General features: G+C 63.4%; 3 protein-coding genes across 7 annotated transcripts; 1 reads left to right on the top strand and 2 right to left on the bottom strand.

The window, feature by feature from the left end:
- The first annotated feature begins 1,120 nt into the window (after positions 1 to 1,120).
- Positions 1,121 to 7,572, top strand: PCBP4 (poly(rC) binding protein 4). Of its 3 annotated transcripts, XM_056338263.1 has the most exons (13): positions 1,124 to 1,316; positions 2,896 to 3,011; positions 3,350 to 3,373; positions 3,452 to 3,484; positions 3,752 to 3,868; positions 3,953 to 4,078; positions 4,308 to 4,436; positions 4,702 to 4,776; positions 4,951 to 4,995; positions 5,185 to 5,260; positions 5,633 to 5,685; positions 6,143 to 6,312; positions 6,637 to 7,571. In XM_056338263.1, the coding sequence occupies exons 2-13, from the start codon at positions 2,916 to 2,918 to the stop codon at positions 6,950 to 6,952; spliced, it is 1,260 nt and encodes a 419-aa protein (XP_056194238.1). In that variant the 5' UTR covers positions 1,124 to 1,316; positions 2,896 to 2,915; the 3' UTR covers positions 6,953 to 7,571. The 3 variants fall into 3 exon arrangements, with proteins under 3 accessions (XP_056194239.1, XP_056194238.1, XP_056194240.1); XM_056338264.1 differs by lacking the exon at positions 4,702 to 4,776 and having other exon boundaries at positions 1,121 to 1,316; positions 6,637 to 7,572; XM_056338265.1 differs by lacking the exon at positions 1,124 to 1,316 and having other exon boundaries at positions 3,757 to 3,868; positions 6,637 to 7,572.
- Positions 7,573 to 8,031: 459 nt separating this feature from the next.
- On the bottom strand, positions 8,032 to 11,246 carry LOC130149013 (probable G-protein coupled receptor). Its single transcript, XM_056338236.1, has 2 exons — positions 10,487 to 11,246; positions 8,032 to 10,164 (listed from the first exon to the last, which is right to left on the bottom strand). Exon 2 carries the CDS (start codon positions 10,052 to 10,054, stop codon positions 8,825 to 8,827), a length of 1,230 nt encoding a protein of 409 aa, XP_056194211.1. The 5' UTR covers positions 10,055 to 10,164; positions 10,487 to 11,246; the 3' UTR covers positions 8,032 to 8,824.
- Positions 11,247 to 11,400: 154 nt separating this feature from the next.
- On the bottom strand, positions 11,401 to 16,271 carry PARP3 (poly(ADP-ribose) polymerase family member 3). Of its 3 annotated transcripts, none has more exons than XM_056338233.1 (11): positions 16,004 to 16,271; positions 15,132 to 15,365; positions 14,794 to 14,919; positions 14,153 to 14,344; positions 13,649 to 13,784; positions 13,170 to 13,396; positions 12,869 to 13,012; positions 12,643 to 12,720; positions 12,174 to 12,396; positions 11,857 to 12,003; positions 11,401 to 11,739 (listed from the first exon to the last, which is right to left on the bottom strand). In XM_056338233.1, the coding sequence occupies exons 1-11, from the start codon at positions 16,184 to 16,186 to the stop codon at positions 11,570 to 11,572; spliced, it is 1,860 nt and encodes a 619-aa protein (XP_056194208.1). In that variant the 5' UTR covers positions 16,187 to 16,271; the 3' UTR covers positions 11,401 to 11,569. The 3 variants fall into 3 exon arrangements, with proteins under 3 accessions (XP_056194208.1, XP_056194210.1, XP_056194209.1); XM_056338235.1 differs by having other exon boundaries at positions 15,132 to 15,327; XM_056338234.1 differs by having other exon boundaries at positions 12,219 to 12,396; positions 16,004 to 16,269.
- Positions 16,272 to 19,536: the final 3,265 nt, after the last annotated feature.

Raw genomic sequence — 19,536 nt, 5'->3', positions numbered from 1 at the left:
CCCATCCCACGCAGATTTTTGGGGGGTGACAGCAGGGGAGGTACAGCCCCTGAGGGATGGAACATTCGCAGAGTGTTGCCCTGTGGGTGGGCAAGTACTGGCTGTGAGGCCTCTGGAGCCCACCCATCACTTCTGGCAGGATCCCTGGGAGCCTTGGATGGTGTCCAGGGAGCCCTGGGGCTGTGTTCAGGAACAGGTAGGTCCCCTGGGGTAGTGGCACCTATGTCTCCAGCCTGCCCGCTTCCTCTTCATCCTCCTCTTCCTCCTCCCACCCCTCCTAGCGTGCATCCAAGTCCAGGGTAATCCACAGGGGCTTAAAAGGGAACTGCCAGCCTTGGCTGGCTCCCGCCCGTATTGGCCACAGCCTGGTGCCCCCAGGGAAGGTGGAGGGCGATTTACTGAATGAGTGGCTACCAAGAACAGATGAGGGGGCGGGTGGGGAGGCCTGAGAGATGGGGGGGACAAGCCCCCTGGCCACCACCTGCCTTTCTCCATCTTAGTGCTGCTGCACCAGGCACTCCGGGGCACAGATGGAGCCGGCAGCAGGGTGCCTCCCCAGTGCCCCCCTTCACCAAGGCTGCCTGGGCTTTAGCTGCTTACGCCAGGGCCCAGGAGGATTTAGTGGGGGAGGTAACAGCGGGGGTGGGGGGGTGGGGTGGGGGGGCACGCGTGGCTGCGGGTGGCACGGGGCAGTACCAGGGGGACAGAAGTTGGTCCCTGCCCTGGCAGTAAGGCAGGACCCTGGTCCAGAGCATCCCTTACCCCCCACCCGGTTCAGGTCACCTGTTGCAGCCACAGGGGTGCCTCCTGCCCCCCCAGCCCTCCAGGCGCTCCCCCCTAGCAGCAGCCCCGGGTGCCAGCGGGCCCTGGGGTGCCAGCTGCCCCGTCCCTGCCCGCTCCGGTGTCCTTGAGCCCTCGAGCCCTGCCAGCTGATCGGCTTCCAGGAAAAAAAAAAAAAACAAAAAAAAAAAAAACAACCACACCACCGCAATTACAAAGAGGGGTGATGTGTGAGCCAAAGGGGGGGGCAGGGGGGCCAGGAATGTCCCCAGCGGTGGCAGATGGCCTTACCCAGGGTGCATTGTTCCTTTTAGTGTCTCTTATCCGCTGTAATAGGATCCCGGAGGGAGGGATGTGGGAGAGGGGAAGAGCGAGGGGGGCCCCGGCGTGGACCGGGGTGGGGGCCGGGGCTGCCAGCCTGGCCCTGGCCTGTCAAGCGGCTCATTGTTCCTGCCCCGGGTGTCACTGGGCGCTGCCGGGGACAATGTGGCACTGAGCGGGGTGGCCGGCGGCGGAGGGACGAGGCGCACGGAAAGGTACCCGCCAGGCCCCCTCCCGCGGGGACCGGGGGGCTTGGGGCGGCCGGGAGGGCGAGCGGAGAGTGGTTCCCCCTGGGACGGGGTGGGGGCTTCCTCCTGTCCCCCCCGTCACCTCCCTTTGCCCCCCGAAGGTGCCCCGAAGGACGGGCGGTGCCCACCCTCGCGGCTGTCCCGCCGCCAGCCGTGGCACGGCGCCGGGGCAGGTGGCCTGTGCCCATCACCGGGGCCTTGGGCGTCCCTGCCCGCCCGGCTCACCTGGGGCAGCGCACCCCCCTGCCCGCCGCCCCCCGCACCGCCTGTGGCAGTGGGGGGACACTCGTGGCCCTGCCGCTTCCCCGCCCTGCCCCACCGCCAGCCTCATCCTTCTCCCCCGGCGGTTCTTTTGTCCCCGGCGGGTCCCCGCTGCCGTCCGTCCCCGGGGGATGGGGGACCCGGCAGGCTGCCGGCACTGCGCACGGCTCCGGGCGCTGCGGGGAGGGGGGATACAGGGGGGTACACCGCCCACCCCCACCCCCATTTCAGGCTCTTCTCCATCGGCAATGGGAATATCCCCCTTCCCCAGCCTTTCCACCTTTCTCCAGGCCCCGGTAACGGGGGGATGAAGATGGGGTGTCCAAATCACGCCGGGGGTGCAAGCCACAGCACTTAGGGGGTGCAGAGGCGACCAGCCTGCCCTCCTACCCCTCCACCCTGATGCAGGAGATGTGCCGTAGTGGTGGCGAGTCCTGCCAGCACCTAAAATAGCCGCCCCCCCGCCGCCATGTCGGCAGACACGGGCCCCAGCCCCAACACGGGTGCTTTGTTTCAAAGCCGCTTGGCATCGGCCAGCTTGCCGGGAGCCAGCAGCGCCGCAGCCGCCCACCCGTGCCCGGACACACGGCGATTGTCCTCCTCCCAGCCCCGCGCTGGCACCGCAGGGCCCGGCCACCCCCGGCCCCAGGCACAAGGTCTGGGGGGGTGCTCGGGCCGGGGGGACAGGGTGCAGCGGCGTCGTGCATTGGGCATCACCGTGCAGTTCACGTCAGGCTGGCACTCCCCGTCAGGGAGGTTGCCTCAGTTGCCCTGGGCTTTGTGCACAGGCAAGGGAGGGGAAGAGGAGGAGGAGGAGGAGGAGGAGGAAGGCTCACACAGCCTGCAAGACCACCCAGGCCACCTCTGCTCCCCCTGCCCCACGTGCCACCACCCCAGCAAGCATCTGCAAAGCAAACCCCATCCCACAGCCATGCTCCCCACGTTTTCCACCCCACCCCGCCCCCAACACCCACCCAGCTCCTGGCTTCGGGAAGGTGCGCTGCCAGCTCCAACCCAGGCTGTGTGTGGGCCAGGTTGAAGGCAGCTGCCTGCAGGCTCAGGCAGACACATGGCGACACATTCATTTTGGGGAGCTCCTGGAAGGTGTGCAGGATGCCAGTGGGGTACCACGGGGCCGTGCAAGCCTCCCCTGCTGGAGAATGGCACTGTGCTGCCCCTGCCTCAGTTTCCCCACTTCCCAGCCATAGGTGCTTTTCGGGCTGCAGATTTAGCAGGAGGGTTTGTTGGTGCCTCCCCCCTCTCTGGAGACCACTGTGTCCCACAGGCTCAGCTCGCCCTCCCGCCATGGCATCGCCAGACAGAGCCAGCGGCATGGGCGGCAGCCCCGAGGAGACAGAGCTCAGCATCACACTGACCCTCCGCATGCTCATGCATGGCAAGGTAACAGCGGCGGGTTCGGCACTGCTTGGGGGGTTGGTAATGCCCGGGGTAGGGGGGCCCTGCTGGAGAACCAGCTCCTCACCAGCACCCTGTTCTCCTTCCCTGCTCCCAACCCCCCATCCTCCCCGGGAACAGCATTCCCAGAAGGATTTCTTCCCCCATCCTGAGCCATGGAGTGGCTTGTTCCCATGCTGCTGTGTCACCAGCAGGCCACCCACTGTCCCAGTGGCCACGGGGCAGGGTCTGGCTGTTGCCCATTGGTCTGGCTGTGGGCAGAGGAGGGATGTGTCAGGCAGGGAGCTGCCTGCTGACAAGGCCACCCCTCTCTGCCTTTGCAGGAGATCGGCAGCATCATTGGCAAGGTAAGATTTGGGGACCAGGGCGCTGCCAGCCCCAGGCTCCCCTGGACCTCACCACCCACCCTGTTCCTCTCCCCGCAGAAAGGAGAGACTGTTAAGAGGATACGAGAGCAGGTAAGGGCATGCTGGGGGGTTGCCAGGTCCTGCTGCTTGTCCTGCATGTACCTGGTGGCTCCCACATGCCCAGCCCTGGCCCCCCTCCAATCCCAGGTGGACCTATGGGAAACGTGGCTGCACCCCAGGGAAGGCTGCCTGGGGCAGGTGGGAGGGGGGAAAGCCCAGGTCTGCACTCATCAAGCCCCCCAGTGAGCCCTTCTCTGGGGGGGACACATGGAGCACAGGGCCTGTGATGTCCCTGATGGGGTGTCACACTGTCCCCAGAGCAGTGCGCGCATCACCATCTCGGAGGGGTCCTGCCCTGAGCGCATCACCACCATCACCGGCTCCACTGATGCTGTATTCCGCGCTGTGTCCATGATCGCCTTCAAGCTGGAGGAGGTAGGCATCTCTCCCCCCACTGTGGGTGCCCCCATGCCTACAGGTTCCTGGGGGTCTGACACTGCATCGCCCCTCCCCTCACAGGACCTGGGAGCAGGGGGTGATGGGGCAGCAGGCAGATCGCCGGTGACACTGCGCCTCGTCATCCCGGCCAGCCAGTGTGGCTCACTCATCGGCAAGGCAGGAACTAAGATCCGGGAGATCCGGGAGGTGAGGCTGAGGGTGCCCTGGGTGCAGGCTCCCCTTTTCCCCTGGGGGGCACAGAGCCGTGGGCATGTGGGCTGCCACGGCTGCGCAGGGGCTGCGGGAGTTGATGCAGGAGTGGAGCATCATCCTGTGGGTCCTGCAAAGGTCCCTGTGGCCCAGGGGAGATGTGAGCTACTGAGCCCTGGAGGGGAGTGGCTGAGGCACCCCAGCATCTCCCTTTGCCCCCCGCCAGAGCACAGGGGCGCAGGTGCAGGTGGCCGGTGACCTGCTGCCCAACTCCACCGAACGGGCCGTCACCGTCTCAGGGGTGCCGGACACCATCATCCAGTGCGTGAGGCAGATCTGCGCCGTTATCCTGGAGGTACCCACTGAACCCCATGCCCAGCCCAGGGGGTCATGAGCTGCCTGCCTCCCCCCTCCCCAGGGCTTACCATGCCCACCTGGACCCAGGCACTGAGGTCCCCCTGCATGGAAGCCCATAAGAGCACCCTGCCTTGGCAGTGTTGGGGGCTGTGCCCAGCTGCTGGGGGCATGAGAGGGCAGAGGAGGTCTGGGGGGACCCGTGGGGCTACGGGGACATTCAGCCTCATCTCTCATCCCCTTCACCTCCTTCCCTCCCTCTCCAGTCGCCTCCAAAGGGGGCCACCATCCCCTACCACCCTGGCCTCTCCCTCGGCACCATCCTGCTCTCTGCCAACCAGGTAAGGGGTGCAGCCCCCCCAGGGGCATGGGGTGGCCAGAGGGCCCGGCCTCTGCCAGCAAGGGGCAACTTTGGTGGGCTTGGGGTGGCCTCCCTGCTCTGGGGGGGGGTGGCCTGAGGCAGGGGTCTGCACCTGGCTCCCCACTGATGCCCCTTCCTTCCCCTCTGCCCCCAGGGCTTCTCCATGCAGGGCCAGTACAGTGGGGTCTCTCCCGCCGAGGTGAGTCTGTCCCTGTGGCAGCCCACCCCTGCTCCCAGGGGCACCAGATCTGTGCCCACCAGGATGGGTGCTGCTGGGGATGCCTCTCCTGGGAGGTGCTGGGTGCCAGTGTCCGGCCCCAGGAGGGACAGGGGACCCTCTGCAGTCACCTCTAATGCCTTCTTCCTCTTCCTCCCACTGCCTGGGCAGGTGACGAAGCTGCAGCAGCTGTCGGGGCACACGCTCCCCTTTGCCTCCCTGGGCCACGCACCCTCCATGGTGCCAGGTGAGCACCTCCCGTGCCTCCGCAGGGCTGGCGGTATGGAGTGCCCCTCCTGACCCACCCAGCCACCTGGCCCTGATGGGGGGAGGGCATCCCAGTCCCTTGCACCCTCTCCGATCCCAGCACCCCTGGCATGACTACCTGACCCCCAGAATTCTTGATTTCCTGGGGTCCCTGCACCCACTAGAGCCCCTCAGCCCTGCAGTGGGGGAGCACTGGCACCAAATCACAACTGGTGCCTATGTCCCGTCCTCCCTGCCTCTCCCCAGGTTTGTCCCTGGGGTGACTGACTGTCCCAGCATGGGGCTGGTATGGGGGCACGGAGCTGCTGGAGACCCACCCTCCCACCACTAACATCCCTGTTTCTCCCTCCAGGCCTGGACACCAGCTCCCAGAGCAGCTCCCAGGAGTTCCTGGTGCCCAATGACGTACGTGTGGGTCCTGGGGATGGCGAGGCAGACCACAGCGTGCCCCCACCCATGTGTTCCACCCCACAGCCTCTTTGTAGGGGCCAGCACCCACCACCCTGCACAGGGGAGGTTCTGCCTCGGCTGCCAGAGCTCAGGGGCAAGAGGGGCTGCTGGGTCAGAAGCAGTTGGAGTAAAAGGGAAACTGAGGCACAGAAGGGGGAAAGGGCTTGGTCAACACCAAGGAAGAGCCTTGGGATGTGGCAGCCCAACAATGCCAGCTTGTGGGGGGGTGTGGGGCTTGAGTAAGACCAAAAAGTAGAGTCTGCCCAAGGAAAGCAGCACCCTGCCCTCACAGTGTCTGCCTCAGTTTCCCCAATCCTCCCAGGCACAGAGCGTGGCCAGGTGAGCCCCTGGGAGCTCCCTGCTTGACGAGGCTCCAGCTGCCCCCAGCTCACCCTGGTCCCTGCCCCTCCAGCTCATTGGCTGCATCATTGGCCGTCACGGCAGCAAGATCAGCGAGATCCGGCAGATGTCAGGTGCCCACATCAAGATCGGGAACCAGACTGAGGGCTCCAGCGAGAGGCATGTGACCATCACGGGGACCCCCGTCAGCATCACCCTGGCTCAGTACCTCATCACAGCCTGGTAGGTGCCAGCTGGGGGGCACGCAGGCTGGCTGCTAGCAAGGAGTGGCACCTCCCCAGTGCCCCAGCACAGCTTTTAGGGGACACTCACTCCAGCATCCTCAGGAAGGATGAGCTGGGATGGTGCTGTGAGGTCCCCAGATGGTGGGTGCAGGACCTGAGACGCCACAGGGTTTGAGCCCCAGCTTTTTAGTCCTCACCAGATGTGCTACAGAGATGTGTGCCAGAAGGGATGGGGTGTATGGTCCTTGCACCCTACGATGGGCACATTGCGGTGGGAGACTGTCTGTCACTGTGGTTTTCACCTTGTTGCTTGCTTCTCCAGCTTAGAGACGGCCAAATCTACCTCCCAGGCGTCACCAGGCCCTGGCTCCATGGACCTCGGTATGGGCTTCTCCCAGCCCCTCGCCCCAGGCTCTGGTGCAGCACTGCCTGCCGTCGCTCCAGCCCCCCCAGCCCTGCTGGGCACCCCCTACACCATCTCCCTCTCCAACTTCATCGGCCTGAAGCCGGTGTCCTTCCTGGCACTATCCCCATCCTCTGTGGCGGGTCCCAATGGTGGCACTGCCACCTACACGACCAAGATCTCGGCAGCCAATGGCACCAAGAAAGCTGACCGGCAGAAGTTCTCACCCTATTGAGCCCCACCAGTGGGTGGGCAAGGGGGTCTGGTGTGCCACCCCGTGCCAGGGACACCTCCCCGCTGCCCACCCTGTCCTCAGCTGCTGCCAGGTGCCCCATGCCCAGGTGGACCCCCTTGCTCCCCACCCCAGGGAAGGGAAGGGTCTTCCCAGCAGTGATGCCTGCTGGAGGAACGAGCTGCTCCGCTGCCTGCTGCCTGTTCCAGCAGTGCTGTGCCCCCCTCCCTGATCTTCCTGCATGGGACCATGTGCCCTGGTATTGGCGGGGGGGCTGTCTCTGCTGGCTCAGGGTCCCTTCTCCCATTGCCCTGTGCTGAGGTGGGACCCCCACCTCCTGCCCCTTGCCCTGCCCACCCTGCTGTCCTCCTGCTCACCCCCTGGCTAGCACCCAAAAGCCAGGTCCCACTGGATGAGGGGCTGCCTGGCCTCTCTGGGGGTCCCCCTTCCCTTGGCTCTGGTGGGGCCCCTCCCTGGGCCACCCTGGGGCACTCTCCTCCCAGCAACCCCATCCAAGAGCCAGTCCCTGCTGGCTTGGAAATGCTGTACATATAAGTATATTTTTTCCTCCTTTGTAACTTATCAATGGTTTAATAAAAAGATAAAATTTACAAGAAAAAAATAATAATATACCCCACCCTGGGTGGAGACACCCCTCCATGTCAAGGGCATGGGGTGGTGGCTGGAGGGGCATCCCTGCGGCCAGAGGGGTGCTGGCCCTCAGCCGCAGTCTTTCTGGGGGTCTTCCTAGAGCCCCCTCCCTGCCATGAGGCAGTTTGAGAGGCCATGGGGCAGTTCTCCCCCAGCCCCCCAGTTATCACTGGGGCAAGGGCATCTCCAACCCACTGTGCCAGCACCAACCCTGGGACCTTTGTGGGTGGGCTGGGGGTGATGTGCCCCTCCAGCATCCCTCAACAGGGTCCAGTCCTTTTTCTTGCACTAGGGACCCCATGAGGGGGGCCTCAAGCACCACAGAAGCGATGACACTGAAGGGGGACAGCAGGTCCTGGTACCCTCCAGCTGCCGCTGCCCAGGGGCACCCCACATGCCCACCCACCCACTCACCCCTGTGCCACCACATCTACCCCAGCGCACCCCTGGCTGGCAGCCCAGTTTGGCTGGCACGTGGCACCACTGGCTGGGCTTCAGCTGGGCAGCTGTGTCCATAAACAGCCTGGCACAGACCCCCGGCCGGCCAGCATCCCTCCCTGGAGGGGCAGCCCCTACCAGCTGTGGGGGGACAGAGAACACGGCTGGGCATGGCCACGGCACCACATGCTGCCGCACCAGCCCAAAAACCAGACGTGGCCAGAGCCAGCCCCATGGGTGCTTGTCCCCCTGATAAGTACCACAGGTGACAGGAGCTTCTCCAGCCAGAGGTTAGTTTTGGGTTAAAGAGCTAAGGACAGGGGGCTCCACATAATCTCAGCAGGGTGCCCCGCGCCCTGGTGTTACTGGTGTTAGTGGTGTTAGCTGACCCACTGCTCCTGGGTAAGGTGCAATGGACATCTACTTTTCCCCACTGGCCACAAGTGGTCCCAACAGGCGATGGATATGGAGGTGCTCCCTCCTCTGCCCTGCGTAGGAGCCCCTTAGCATCCTGTGTCCTGGGGAGAGCCCATCCATGCAACTGGACTGAGCTGGTGGAGCCAGAGACAATCCCAGCCCATAGAAGGGAGATGAGGCTTCCCCAGATCTGCTGCCTTCTCCTGAACAGAGAAACTACCTTCCACCATAGGCTCAGAGAAGAGGCAAAACCTGAACAAGAACTCCTCCAAATCCAAGAGACTGAGCCCAAGCAGGTCCAATGGGGGTCCCTGACAGGTCCCCTGCCCACCCTCCTTCCCAGCATGGTGGGACAAGGCCTCTTGCTTCTCAGGTGCTTTCTTCAGGAACTTGACCTGGGATGGGGAAGCCCATCTTGGTCTGGTCCAGCCTGTTCCTGGGGCTGGGGCTGATGCAGCTGGCATGGGTCTCCAGCGTGCAAGTCGCTCTCTGAAGGAACTGCAAGAAGTTTTCCTGGATGGAAGCCTCCGAGACAGAAAGGCAGAGCTCCTGGCCCAGCGGCCGGTTGAGACAGCTGCGCCGGAGCCGGGCCAGCTCCTCCCGGATCTGGCGGTTCAGCAGCCCATAGAAGAAGGGATTGATGGCAAAGGAGGAGTAGGCAATCCAGGTGACCACCATTTCCCCATGCCCACCACCCACTGTGCCAGTTGTGACAGAGGAGTGCAAGTGGAAAGCAAAAAAGGGCAGCCAGCAGCACAAGAACTGCCCCACAATGAGGACCAAGGTGAGGATGGCCTTGTTGCTTCCCAGAAAGCGCTCTGGCATCAGCCTGGGCAGTGGCAGGTTCCTGGTGGTGATGATGGTCACTTGGCTGGCGATGGAGTCAGATCGGTGCCTCGGTGCAGCTGCCTGTGCTGGTGCAGGCATGTGCTGCAGGGATGCCATCCGGGCCACGCGGTAGACACTGCAGTAGACAGCCAAGATGATGATGGTAGGCAGAACAAAGCAGACAATGCTGAAGATGATCATAAAAATCTTCTTGTGAGCCCCAGGGCTCCAGTAGACTGTACAGCGGCTGGCACTGGTGGCCCCGTTGCCTTGAGGCCAACCCACCAGTGCCAAGACAGTGATGAGAACAGACTTGACCCAAATGAAGATCACTCCGGCCACCGCCAGCCTGATGGTCATCTTGACCTCATACCTCATGGGGTGGACAATGTAGTAGTACCGCTCCACGCTGATGATCGAGATGGTGAGGATGGAGGCACTGATGAAACAGATATTCAGGAATATCAAGCCCTGGCACTCGGCAATGCTGTAGATCACCCTGTTGAAGCAGGAGGAGCTGGAGATGATCCCCAAGGGCATGAGGAAAATGGCAGAGAGGAGGTCGACCACACAGAGGTGGCAGACGAAGATGAACTTCCTGAGAAGGGGGGTTTTGAGAATGACGACCATCACCACCGTGTTGGCCACCAGGGCGGTGAGGGTGAGCAGGACCATGCAGAGGAGGCCCACCACCTCCTGGGCAATGGACTGCTCGGGGACAGAGAGCAGCTCTAGGCTGTCCGTGGTGTTCAGCCCCATTCGGCTCGCCATCCCCACCAAGGACTAAGGCAGCAGCTCCAGTGCCTGGGCAGCAAGGGCTCTTCTCCTGCGTCCCTTAGAGGGAAACCCCACCACAACCATGGCTGCTGTCTTCTCTTTGCCTGTTGGGGAGGGGAGCAGGATGTGAAGAAGAATCAAAATGAGGAAGAGCCACAGAGAAACCCAGAGACGACCTGAAGCCCTCCAAGATGCTGGAGCAGGCGAGGTCCTGCCTACCCCAGAGCAGGCATCTGGGCTGTGCCCAACCTGGCCAGGGCTGGCACTGCTGGGACCCGCTGTGCTGTGCCAGGCTGACGCCCTGTGCCCCTGCCCCAGCCACACCAGCACACCCCGAGGGGGGACAGCATGAACCCGCCTGCTCCATCCCTGCTCCTTGCTCTGGCTGCGGGGGACCCTGGGGTGGGGGCGGGGGACCCAGCGCACCTTTGCTCCTGGGGAGGTGGGTGATGCTCCCCTCCTCGCTGGGGATCCTTCCTGCCGGCGTCGCTCCTGCAGCAGAACAGGGGCTGCTGCCCCCGTGCAAGGCCACGCTCCCCCTTCCCCGCACCCGTCACCCGTCACCCGCTCGTCATCCTGTTTGCCTGCAGCCTGCCAGCTGCGGATGGCACCAGCTGTCACTCCCGGGCGCTGCCTGCGCTGTGCGGTCCCACGGGGACAGCTGCTGGGTCCTAGCAGCCGGCGGGGGCTCAGGAAGGGGGGACTGGGGTCCCCGAGCCCTATGCCCCCCCAGCATGGCCACCCACTGCTCCAGGCCCGGTCCTGCTGCAAGGACAGCTTAGCCCTGAGGTCCCTGGGGCGTGGGGGACAGACCTCCAGGCAGGTCTGTGGCATCTCCTCCCCCACTGGCACGCAGATGGTCTAGAACTTCCATGGGGCAACCAGGGTAATGCAGCTGGGTGTTGCCCTTCCCTGGTACCCTGGGGACCCGGACTTGTGCTCAGGGGGCACACATGGGCGTGGAGAGGGACTTGGCATGGTCACCAGGCTGGGGCAGGGCAGCAGGCATGGCAGCAAGCATGGCACCAGAGGGAGGGCAGGCACTCACCCCCAGGACAGATAGATGAGCTCCTCCGTGCCCAGGCAGGGCAACGCATCTTGCTCATCCCCTGCAGCCCTGATGCCACGGTGATGGGCATGAGGCACACAACTTGCTAGGGTGACACGGGCAGCTGGCTCACAAAGCCACCAGCTTTCACCTGAAGGCTGCCAGCACCAGGTGACCACAACAGGCTGCAGTCCCTCCACAGCCACCCACTGCCATCCCTGCAGGGACCTACCATCACCCTTCCCTACTCCGCGCTCACCTCACTGGGCAGGAGAGCATGGGAACCACTTGGTACAAGGCACATTGGTTTTATTCACGGTCAAAACAAGCTCTGTCCCCATGCCAGCCTGTCTCTTGCCCAGCCTCAGGTAGGGTGGCTGGAGAGTCCGGAGCACGGTGCTCCAGGCTGGGGAGCATCACCAGCTGGTGCTGGGATGGGGCTGCTGGGTGCCCAGGCACCCTCAGAAGCGGAGCTGGACAAGGTAGCGGATCCGGCACTGGCTTTCCTGGTAGATGAGGTACTCGCTCTGGCTGAAGGAGGAGTTCTTGTAGGCAGGCATGGGGATGGGCTTGCCCTGGCACACCAGCACCTTCCTGCCGTCCAGCAGCACCTCCTGATCCTGCGCAGGATCTGGGTGAGAAGACACCCACACACACTATGTCAAACCTGAAATCTGACCTCTCTTCCCCCCACCCTGTGCCTACCCCAGCCCCACAGACCCCACACTCCCTCCTGACCCAGGCTTACCCGGCTCTGTCTGGCCGCAGGCCAGGACACTGTCGTATCCGGTGGGTGGCTGACACAGCGTGGGGTCATCACAGGTGATGCGGTAGGGCTTGCCCAGGGCCACCTCTGTCAGGAACATGATGCCAACCTTCTTGGACGTGCAGCCCACTGCCATGGGAGAAGGCGATGGGGATGATGTCACCAGCCCTGGCATTCCCACCTGGCTGTGTCCAGGCCACCCCAACACGCAGGGACTGGCTGCCATGCCAGGGAAGGGGCTTGGCCCACACACAGCTGTCTGGCAGGAGGTACGCAAAGGCAGATGGACTCATACAGACCCTGCAGACATCCCCCAGCAGCCCTGCCCGTCCCAGCACCCTCACCATAGCAGGCTGACTTGCTGTTCTCAGAGGCAAAGTAGATGCCCCTGCCCACACGCCCGCCTGAGTGGGGCATGATGCGCAGCCCACTCTTCAGGATGGCTGCGATCACCGCCACGTTGGTGCCATGCCAAAGCAGGCGCCGGTTCTCCAGGAGGTCATGGGCTTTGAAGCGCTCATCCTGGAGAGATGCAGAGGTAAGAGCTGTCCACGGAGGGAGATGTGGGTGCCCAGGGGTGAGGGATGGACCCAACCCCCCCCAGCCCAACCCCAGTGCAAGGCTGGAGGGGCAGGGGAGCAGGTGCCTTTTTGCCCCTGGCCAGCTGGGCTGAAGCCTCCCCTGGGTGGAAAAGCCCAGAGCCCTAATGCAGCCCTGGGGTGCAACCAGGGCTTCCCCACTGCAGGACAGGGATAATCATCTCCTCACCTCGCCATCTCGGGCCACCTGCCAGATGTTGAGGATGTGGAGCTTGTGCCCAGTCTGTGTCACGTAGTTTTGGATCAGCTGCCAGGGAGGAAGGCAGGAAAGCGGTCACCACAGGCAGCCATCCCAACAATGCCCATGGTCCCCCTGGGACAGCGGAGACCTTTGGGGTGCCCACAGGCCTGGCACGGTTGCTCCCTGTCATGGGGCACTGTGGCACAAGCAGCACCTGGTATTCCCAGGAAGCTGGGTCCAGGAGGGAGAGCTGGCAGCAGAGCAGGGCGTAATCCTGATCCAGTGGATGGGCAACTTCCTCCTCCTCCTTCACCTTCTGCGCCTGCAGGCTCTGTGCCACCTCAATGTCAGCCAGCACCTGGCAGGCACAGACCGAGGACATCCTCACCACCAGTGCTGGGCACTGTGCCAGGGGGACCACGGCAAGCCTAGACCCCTGCCTGCACCCCCCTGCCCCACAGGCAGGAGCACTCCTTGGGGCAGGATGCCACCTGCCAGGTGCCCTGGCATCTCACCAACAGCATGTCCTTCTTGGCACGCAGCAGGTCGGGGGAGTTGATGGGAGGTGGCCGTGCCCGCCCAAAGTTATGCGGGATGATGGTGTAGAATCGGGAGGAGAGGTCCTCCAGCAGGGCAGCCTGGGAGGGCTGTTCCCGCAGTGCTGCCTCCAGCTCCTCCAGTACCTCAAAGCCCCTCGCAATCTGCTGCTTGCTCAGCTTTCCCAGCGGCATCTTCTTCACATCTGGCCAGAGAGACAGGGGAGGACACAGATGAACCCACCTGCCACACTTGCCCCACAGCTACTTCTAACAATCTCCAGCATCACCCCAGGCATATGCAGGCACCTGGCATGGAAAATCCACAGTCCCACCAGGTGTCAGGCTGCCAGTGAGGATGCTCTAAAATCCACCAGCACCTCTGCCCTGTTCACCTCCCCACCTGCACCCCCAGCCACAGCCCCCAGACCCACCCCATGCCACTCATCACCCCCTACTGATATTCATGGTCTGCATGGCATCCTGGAACATGTCGCTGCTGAAGATGAGAGACACCAGGTCCTGTGTGGCTTTGTCCAGGGTGCAGGGCAGCACCCGCTGCTTGCAGACCTTGTCCCTGTCCACGCCATCCACCTGCAGACCCAAAATATCACTATGCCACCTGTGAGCCCGTGGGAGGCTGTGGGAGCATGGCAGTGGGGCTGCCTGTCTCAGTGGGGAGTGCCTGACCCCCACGCAGCAAGGCAACGGGGAGGCACTGCCTCCGCTTTCCATGACTGATGCCACTCAGATGCCAGTGGCTCTTGCTTGGGACGCCCTCCCACTCCACCTCAACCCATCAGCACCAAATCTCTGCCCATGAGCTGTTTCAGCTCACATCCAGACTTCTCCGGAAACCCAACCCATTCTAGTGACCTGCTTGAATGTCCTGGTGCTCAGTGGGCCAGGGGTGAGATGTAAGGACCACCCCACCATGGTGACACCCCAGCAGTCTGACATACCTTGAGGGCAACCTCCATCTCCTGCCCAGCTCCTGACTGCACCTCGATGAGTGTGTACTTCCCCGGCTGGGCAATGAAGTTCTCCCTTGCTGCCCAGCTGTTTTTGGTCTTCTCGTGAAATTTCTTCTCAAAGTCCTTCTTGGCAGCCTCCAGGGAGGCGTAGGGCATGAGCTTGGACTGGCCCACCTCGCCCTGGCAGTGGACAGCAGTGGTCAGGACCCCCCCTGCATCCCTGCTTTACCAGCCCCATGCCAGGAGGAGCAGCCTGGGCGGGGGGGGGGGGGGGGGGCTGTGATGGCAGGGCTGCAGGGCAGCAAACAGGAACATGCCAAGCCGTTAGTACCAGATTTGGGGGTCCCTCCAGCTCAGGGAGGCGGCCCAGGACTCCTTGCTGGAGTGTCATGTTCACTGTCACTGCAGTGACATGTGCCATGTCTCCCCAGCCAGGCTCACCCCATTGTGTGGGGGCAAGTCCTTGAAGCTCCCCCAACAAGGGGCTGTAGCAGGGCCACTTGATTGCTTGCTTTGGGACCAGGAACAAGGGACGGGGACCACCAGGTTCATCCCCAAGCTCTGGAGGTCCCAAGACAGGGTGGGGACAACCATGGGGAGGGGGACAAGTGGTGTTGGGGTGGACTCACCACACGGCCCCAGCGGGTCCAGACACTGTAGGCACCATCGTGCTCGATGAGCTGGATGATATAGAATTTGTTGTTGTTGGCATTGATGTTGGTCTGGTTCAGGGTGCAGTCATAGTCTTCATAGACCTACAGCGAGTGGCATGGCCTGGGCTGGCACCTGGGCAGCATTTGGGGATGGGAGAGGGTGCAGAGCTTTCCCAGTGGGAATGCAGTGGGGTCTGCAAGGGTAACTGGGGCCGCCCCTGTACCAGCAGAGCAAGGGGAGCCCTGGGACTCCCCCACCCCCCTGCCCACGTCCCCCTATCCCAGCCTCCCTGGTACCCCAGCCCCGCTCTCACCAGGGCACCCAGTGCTGTGCTCAGGGGGCAGAGCCCATCAATGATGGCAGGGGGCTTCTCCTTGGGGGCAGTTTTCAGGGCTGCCAAGGTGGAGCTCCAGGTATCTTCCTCCTCTCCCCCCCTCACTTTCTTTTCCCTGTGGTCTGGCTGCTTCAGGGCCAATGCATGGCGCTTGAGGGCCATGGCTGAGCTGCTCCTGTGGGGCCAGTGCAGCCTTAACCCCCCAGCAAAACCCTTGGGGAGAGCAGAGCGGGAGGCGAGAGACACTGTGCAGCCCTTCCAGGACAGTCTGGCTGGACTGTGCCTTGCTTTCCCCACGCCTCCAGCCCACAGCCAGGCTGGAAGAGGAGATGGGGCCTCTGCCCCAAAAATGTCCCAGCCTTGTCCCTCTACTCAGGGTGGGGGACAGAGGCCCTCAGCATCCTCCAGCCCCTGAGGGAGCCCAAAGGGGAGACATAGCCCAGTGACACAGAGCCGAGGGGGAGCGTGGGGAGGAGCACAGCCACTTACGCAGCAAACTTGGGTCAGAAGAGCTGGAAGAGGGTGAGGGTCTGCTGGAGGGGCAGGGGGAGCTCAGAGAGCCCTGCCTGGCCCCCATGTCCCCTCACCTGGGACTGCCAATCCACAGCAGTGTGTCCCCAAGGCTTCCCCAGCCCTGTGCCCCCAGGGTTGTACAGGAGAGAAAAGCATGCAATGCCCCCCCATCAAACAGGCAGTGCTCCCCCACCAAGCCCAGTGAAGGGGTGCTTTTATTGGGGCACAGCGGGGGCTCAGGCAGCCCCTCATTTCCTGAGCCCCCCCGGCTTCCAGCCGAGCAGGGGGTGCCAGGGGCAGCAAAGGATGCAGAAGAGCAGGAAGCAGCCGTGTCCTACCTGCTCCGACTGCCCAGGGCCAGCGAGCCTGGTGCCACGCACAGCTGCTCCCTGCCAAGGAGCCTTTGGCCTTTGGGAGCCTTCAGGAAGGTCGGGCAGCCTGCCTGGAGGCAAAACTTTCTCCTTAGGCAAGAGCAGGCAGGGACAACAGCGGAAACAGCTGTCACACCCTCGATAGCACATGCACACTGTGGCAAGCCTGCCTGCCTCCTGCCTGCCTGCTAGGAGGTCCCTGGGTGCGGGGTGACCCTGCTGCAGGCTGCCCCTCCAGCCAGTCCCCCTCTGCCATGCTCTGGGGCAGAGAAAACAATCTTGAAAAGGTTAAAGCCTGCGTCATGTTGCATGTTAAATCTCTTTTCTTGGTTCACTGCCAAAGAGGCGGTCTAAGGGTCAGGCAGGGAGGAGGACCTGATTCTGGCATTTGAACATGGCTTGAAGGGTTCACAGCAATTGGTGCCTTCTGCATGCAAGCTGCCTCGCTATGAGGTGCCGATCCCAGGCAGGAGGGGCTGGGCAGCCACTGGGAATGGGTGGCAGGGGCAGGAGGCAGAGCTGCCCATCCTGCTGGGGACATGGAGGGGCCTGTGCTGCTGGAGCCAGAGCATCGGTGGCTTGGTAGCCCCTGGGCTCGGCCACGTCAGCCCCAGGCAGTGCAGGCTGCTCAGACAGTGGGTGGCAGAAAAAGTCATTTATTCCGGCAGCGTGGCCCTGGAGAGGGGAAGGAAGGCATTGCTTTCAAGTTCTGCTTCGGCTCCACCTTGGGCTTCTCCCCTCTGCTTCACAGCCCAGTGGAGCAGCTGGCACTTTATGGCAAAGGCGAAGCATGAGGGCACGTCTTTGCCCTGGACCACTGGAAAGAGCAGTTGTCCTGCTGCTCTCCAGAGGACGCCAGCTCCTCTGGGGCTGAGGTGTCTTCTTCCCTGTTAGCCTTCAGGAAGAGAAGCCTGCAGAGCATCCTCGGGCTGGGGCTGCTGCTTCGTCTCTGCCTGAGCAGAGCCCTCGCTGGGGGTCGAGTGCCACCTCCCCCATGTCCTTGGCAGCCATAAACGCAGTAGTCATAGGTTAAACCACCCCTTACAGCCTTCGTCATCAAAGGATGTGGAGTGTCTGAGTTGCCAGGGAGGAGACCAGGGGGCTGGTGTCTTTCATTGCGCCTTTAAGGACTGTGGGGACAAAGCAGCAGAGGTGAGGTGACAGCCCTGTGTCCCCTCCAGGCAGGGCACACTGCACCCTGTGATTGCCAGGGCCAGGAGGCAGCCAGGGGACAGGTGGCTCGGCTGGAAGCTGCTTCTCAGGAATAGCCCCCTGCAGAAACACCCCGTCCCCCCTAGGCACGCTGGGAGCAGATCCCCCCTTGCCCAGGTTGCGGGGGGGAGCTCCGTGCTAGCTCCTTCCTCCTCCCCACTGCCCTCGCTCACCATGTCGGATGTACTCCAGGTACCACTGCTCACGCACGCACCGCCCAACGAGCCCTGGAGCAACACAGTGTGTCAAGGATGCTGCTGCCGCTCAGAGACCCTTGCAGCCAGCCCACCTGGCTGCACGGTCCCCCCGGGAGGGCTGACCCCGGAGTGCAGCATCAGGGAGGGGATGGATGAGCCTCCTGCCAGCCCCACCTGTGCAGGCAGGGGCAGGAGGGGGTGAAGGGGTGCCCCATAGGTCCTGTGCTGGGACACAGGGACCCTGGGAGTCATGGCTCACCGATGAACCTGACAGCCTCCCATCGCAGGGGCTCCTGCGAGCTGTGCAGGTAATGCAGGCTCCGGCGCAGGTAGGCCATGGCCCTGCTCCCCTTCTTGGCCAGCTGGAGAGAGGAGAAGGGTGCAGGGTCGGCGCAGAGCTGCCCCCGCGTTTGGCCATCCCTCCACCCAGGGCCATCCCCCTTCCCCCCAGCAGGACATCCCCAGCTCCCCACTGTGTGGCACCGGGGTTCAGAGGGAGCATCAGGCTCCCAGGGATGCAGGGGTGCCATCCTAGTGGCAGGGTCCCCTTGGGGACCCCAGGGGCAAAGGCAATGCGGAGCAGAGCCTGCTCCAGGAGGGTGTGTGCAGCCAAGGGGGCACAGCCTTCCACCCCCACCCCCCGCAGGGCACAGGGCAGGGCTTGCCCGGGGAAGATCCCAGGGGTGTTGGGGCTCTGCTTACCAGGCACTCGCTGATCCTCCATGCCTGCCCGGTCTCAGCCATGTGCACCAGCTGCCTCCACTTCAGGAACAGGCCAGCACTGCGGAGGGCTTCCTGGGAGGCCTGGTGAGCAACAGAGATGCCACCACCACCATCGAGGGCGCAGGACCCTGTGTCCTCCCTCTTGGCGGGGCTCAGAACCTCTTCTACCCCATGCCAGGAAGTCGCTCCAGCTGGGAATTGGTGCTGTCACCATGTTCAGCACCCCGGGGAAGAGAAGGACAATCACCCTCTCTGACTGGAAGGCCGTCAGGGCTTCAGTGCTTTGGCCCTGGGGGCCCCAGGCTGTTGTGGAGCTGTAGCTCAGTCTCTGGGGCTGCAGGACCCATGCCAGGGGCTGTGCGGAGGGAGCTGGGTGGGAAAGGGACCCACCTCCCCGTCCACCTGGGCAGCAGCAGGAGAAGGGCAGCAGTGGGCAGGGAGGGGGGCTCTGCCTGGCCCTAGGGACTCAGCAAGCTAGACCTCCCAGTGGCACACATTTGAAGGGTCCAGTGTCAGCATTGCCGGGCCCAAAGGACCGGTCAGGCTAAGAATCCCACCTTGGCCACACTTTTGTTCTGATCGTGCAGGTGCAAGAGCAGTGGCAGCAGGCTGCTCCACACCTTCTTCTTCATCTTCTTCTTTTCAGCGCCCACCACGAGCCACATCAAGCTTTGGAAGAGGTGGATGGATTGCTCCCGCACAGTGTCCAAATGCTGGGGAAGGAGGGGAGGAGGACCTCAGCCCCAAGCGCAAGCCCATGGCAAGCGAGGGGCTGACGTGGAGGTGAACTTCCCCCAGATGGCTGCAGGCAGCCCTGCTCCATAAGGGAGTGCATGAGCCGTGGCATGCAGAATGTCTGTGCAGAGGGGCTGGGGGCCGGAGAGGGAGACCCTGTGGAGGACTGGGGGATGCTGCCAGGGCAGGGTGCACATTGGTGTTGTTCAGCACACCGGCTGCTGTCCTGCCACCCCCGTCCGCCCTGCGGCAAGGAGGCCGAGCCAGGGTGAGTCCACGCTGGGGGTTTGGGGTGCAGCACGGAGTCACCGAGGGCAGCGACAGTGCCTGGGGGCTGCAGGGCAAAGCATCCTCCTGCAGAGCATGGGGGCTGCGGTGGGAGACGCGAGCGAGGTGCTGAATGAGGGGAGCATGGGGCTCTCCGCCAGCCTTACATTGTCAAAGAGTGGCTGGAGCTTGTCAGCCAGCGCCGGGGCAATGAGGCTGGGCAACTTCCCCGCCGGAAGCTGGAGCATGTTGTCAAGCACGGAGAGGGCCACGGCGCTGCCGTCGCTGTCATCAGCCTGCAGCCGCTCCATGACGTACGGCAGCAGGGCAAGGGTTTTCCATACCTGTGTGAGACACGCCACCTCA

This window comes from Falco biarmicus, chromosome 4, assembly GCF_023638135.1.
Source record: "Falco biarmicus isolate bFalBia1 chromosome 4, bFalBia1.pri, whole genome shotgun sequence".
Lineage (NCBI taxonomy): Eukaryota > Metazoa > Chordata > Aves > Falconiformes > Falconidae > Falco > Falco biarmicus.
This window is presented reverse-complemented; position numbering and strand designations above follow the sequence as displayed.

Excerpts from the sequence above, each read along its gene's own strand:
- PCBP4 (XM_056338263.1), top strand. The coding sequence starts at position 2,916 with ATGGCATCGCCAGACAGAGCCAGCGGCATGGGCGGCAGCCCCGAGGAG. Across the intron at positions 4,437-4,701 it reads TCTGCGCCGTTATCCTGGAG|TCGCCTCCAAAGGGGGCCAC; the intron begins GTACCCACTGAA and ends CTCCCTCTCCAG. Across the intron at positions 4,996-5,184 it reads GTGGGGTCTCTCCCGCCGAG|GTGACGAAGCTGCAGCAGCT; the intron begins GTGAGTCTGTCC and ends CTGCCTGGGCAG.
- LOC130149013 (XM_056338236.1), bottom strand. The coding sequence starts at position 10,054 with ATGGCGAGCCGAATGGGGCTGAACACCACGGACAGCCTAGAGCTGCTC.
- PARP3 (XM_056338233.1), bottom strand. The coding sequence starts at position 16,186 with ATGTGCTATCGAGGGTGTGACAGCTGTTTCCGCTGTTGTCCCTGCCTG. Across the intron at positions 13,397-13,648 it reads CATGCAGACCATGAATATCA|ATGTGAAGAAGATGCCGCTG; the intron begins GTAGGGGGTGAT and ends CTCTCTGGCCAG. Across the intron at positions 13,013-13,169 it reads CCAAGAAGGACATGCTGTTG|GTGCTGGCTGACATTGAGGT; the intron begins GTGAGATGCCAG and ends TGTGCCTGCCAG.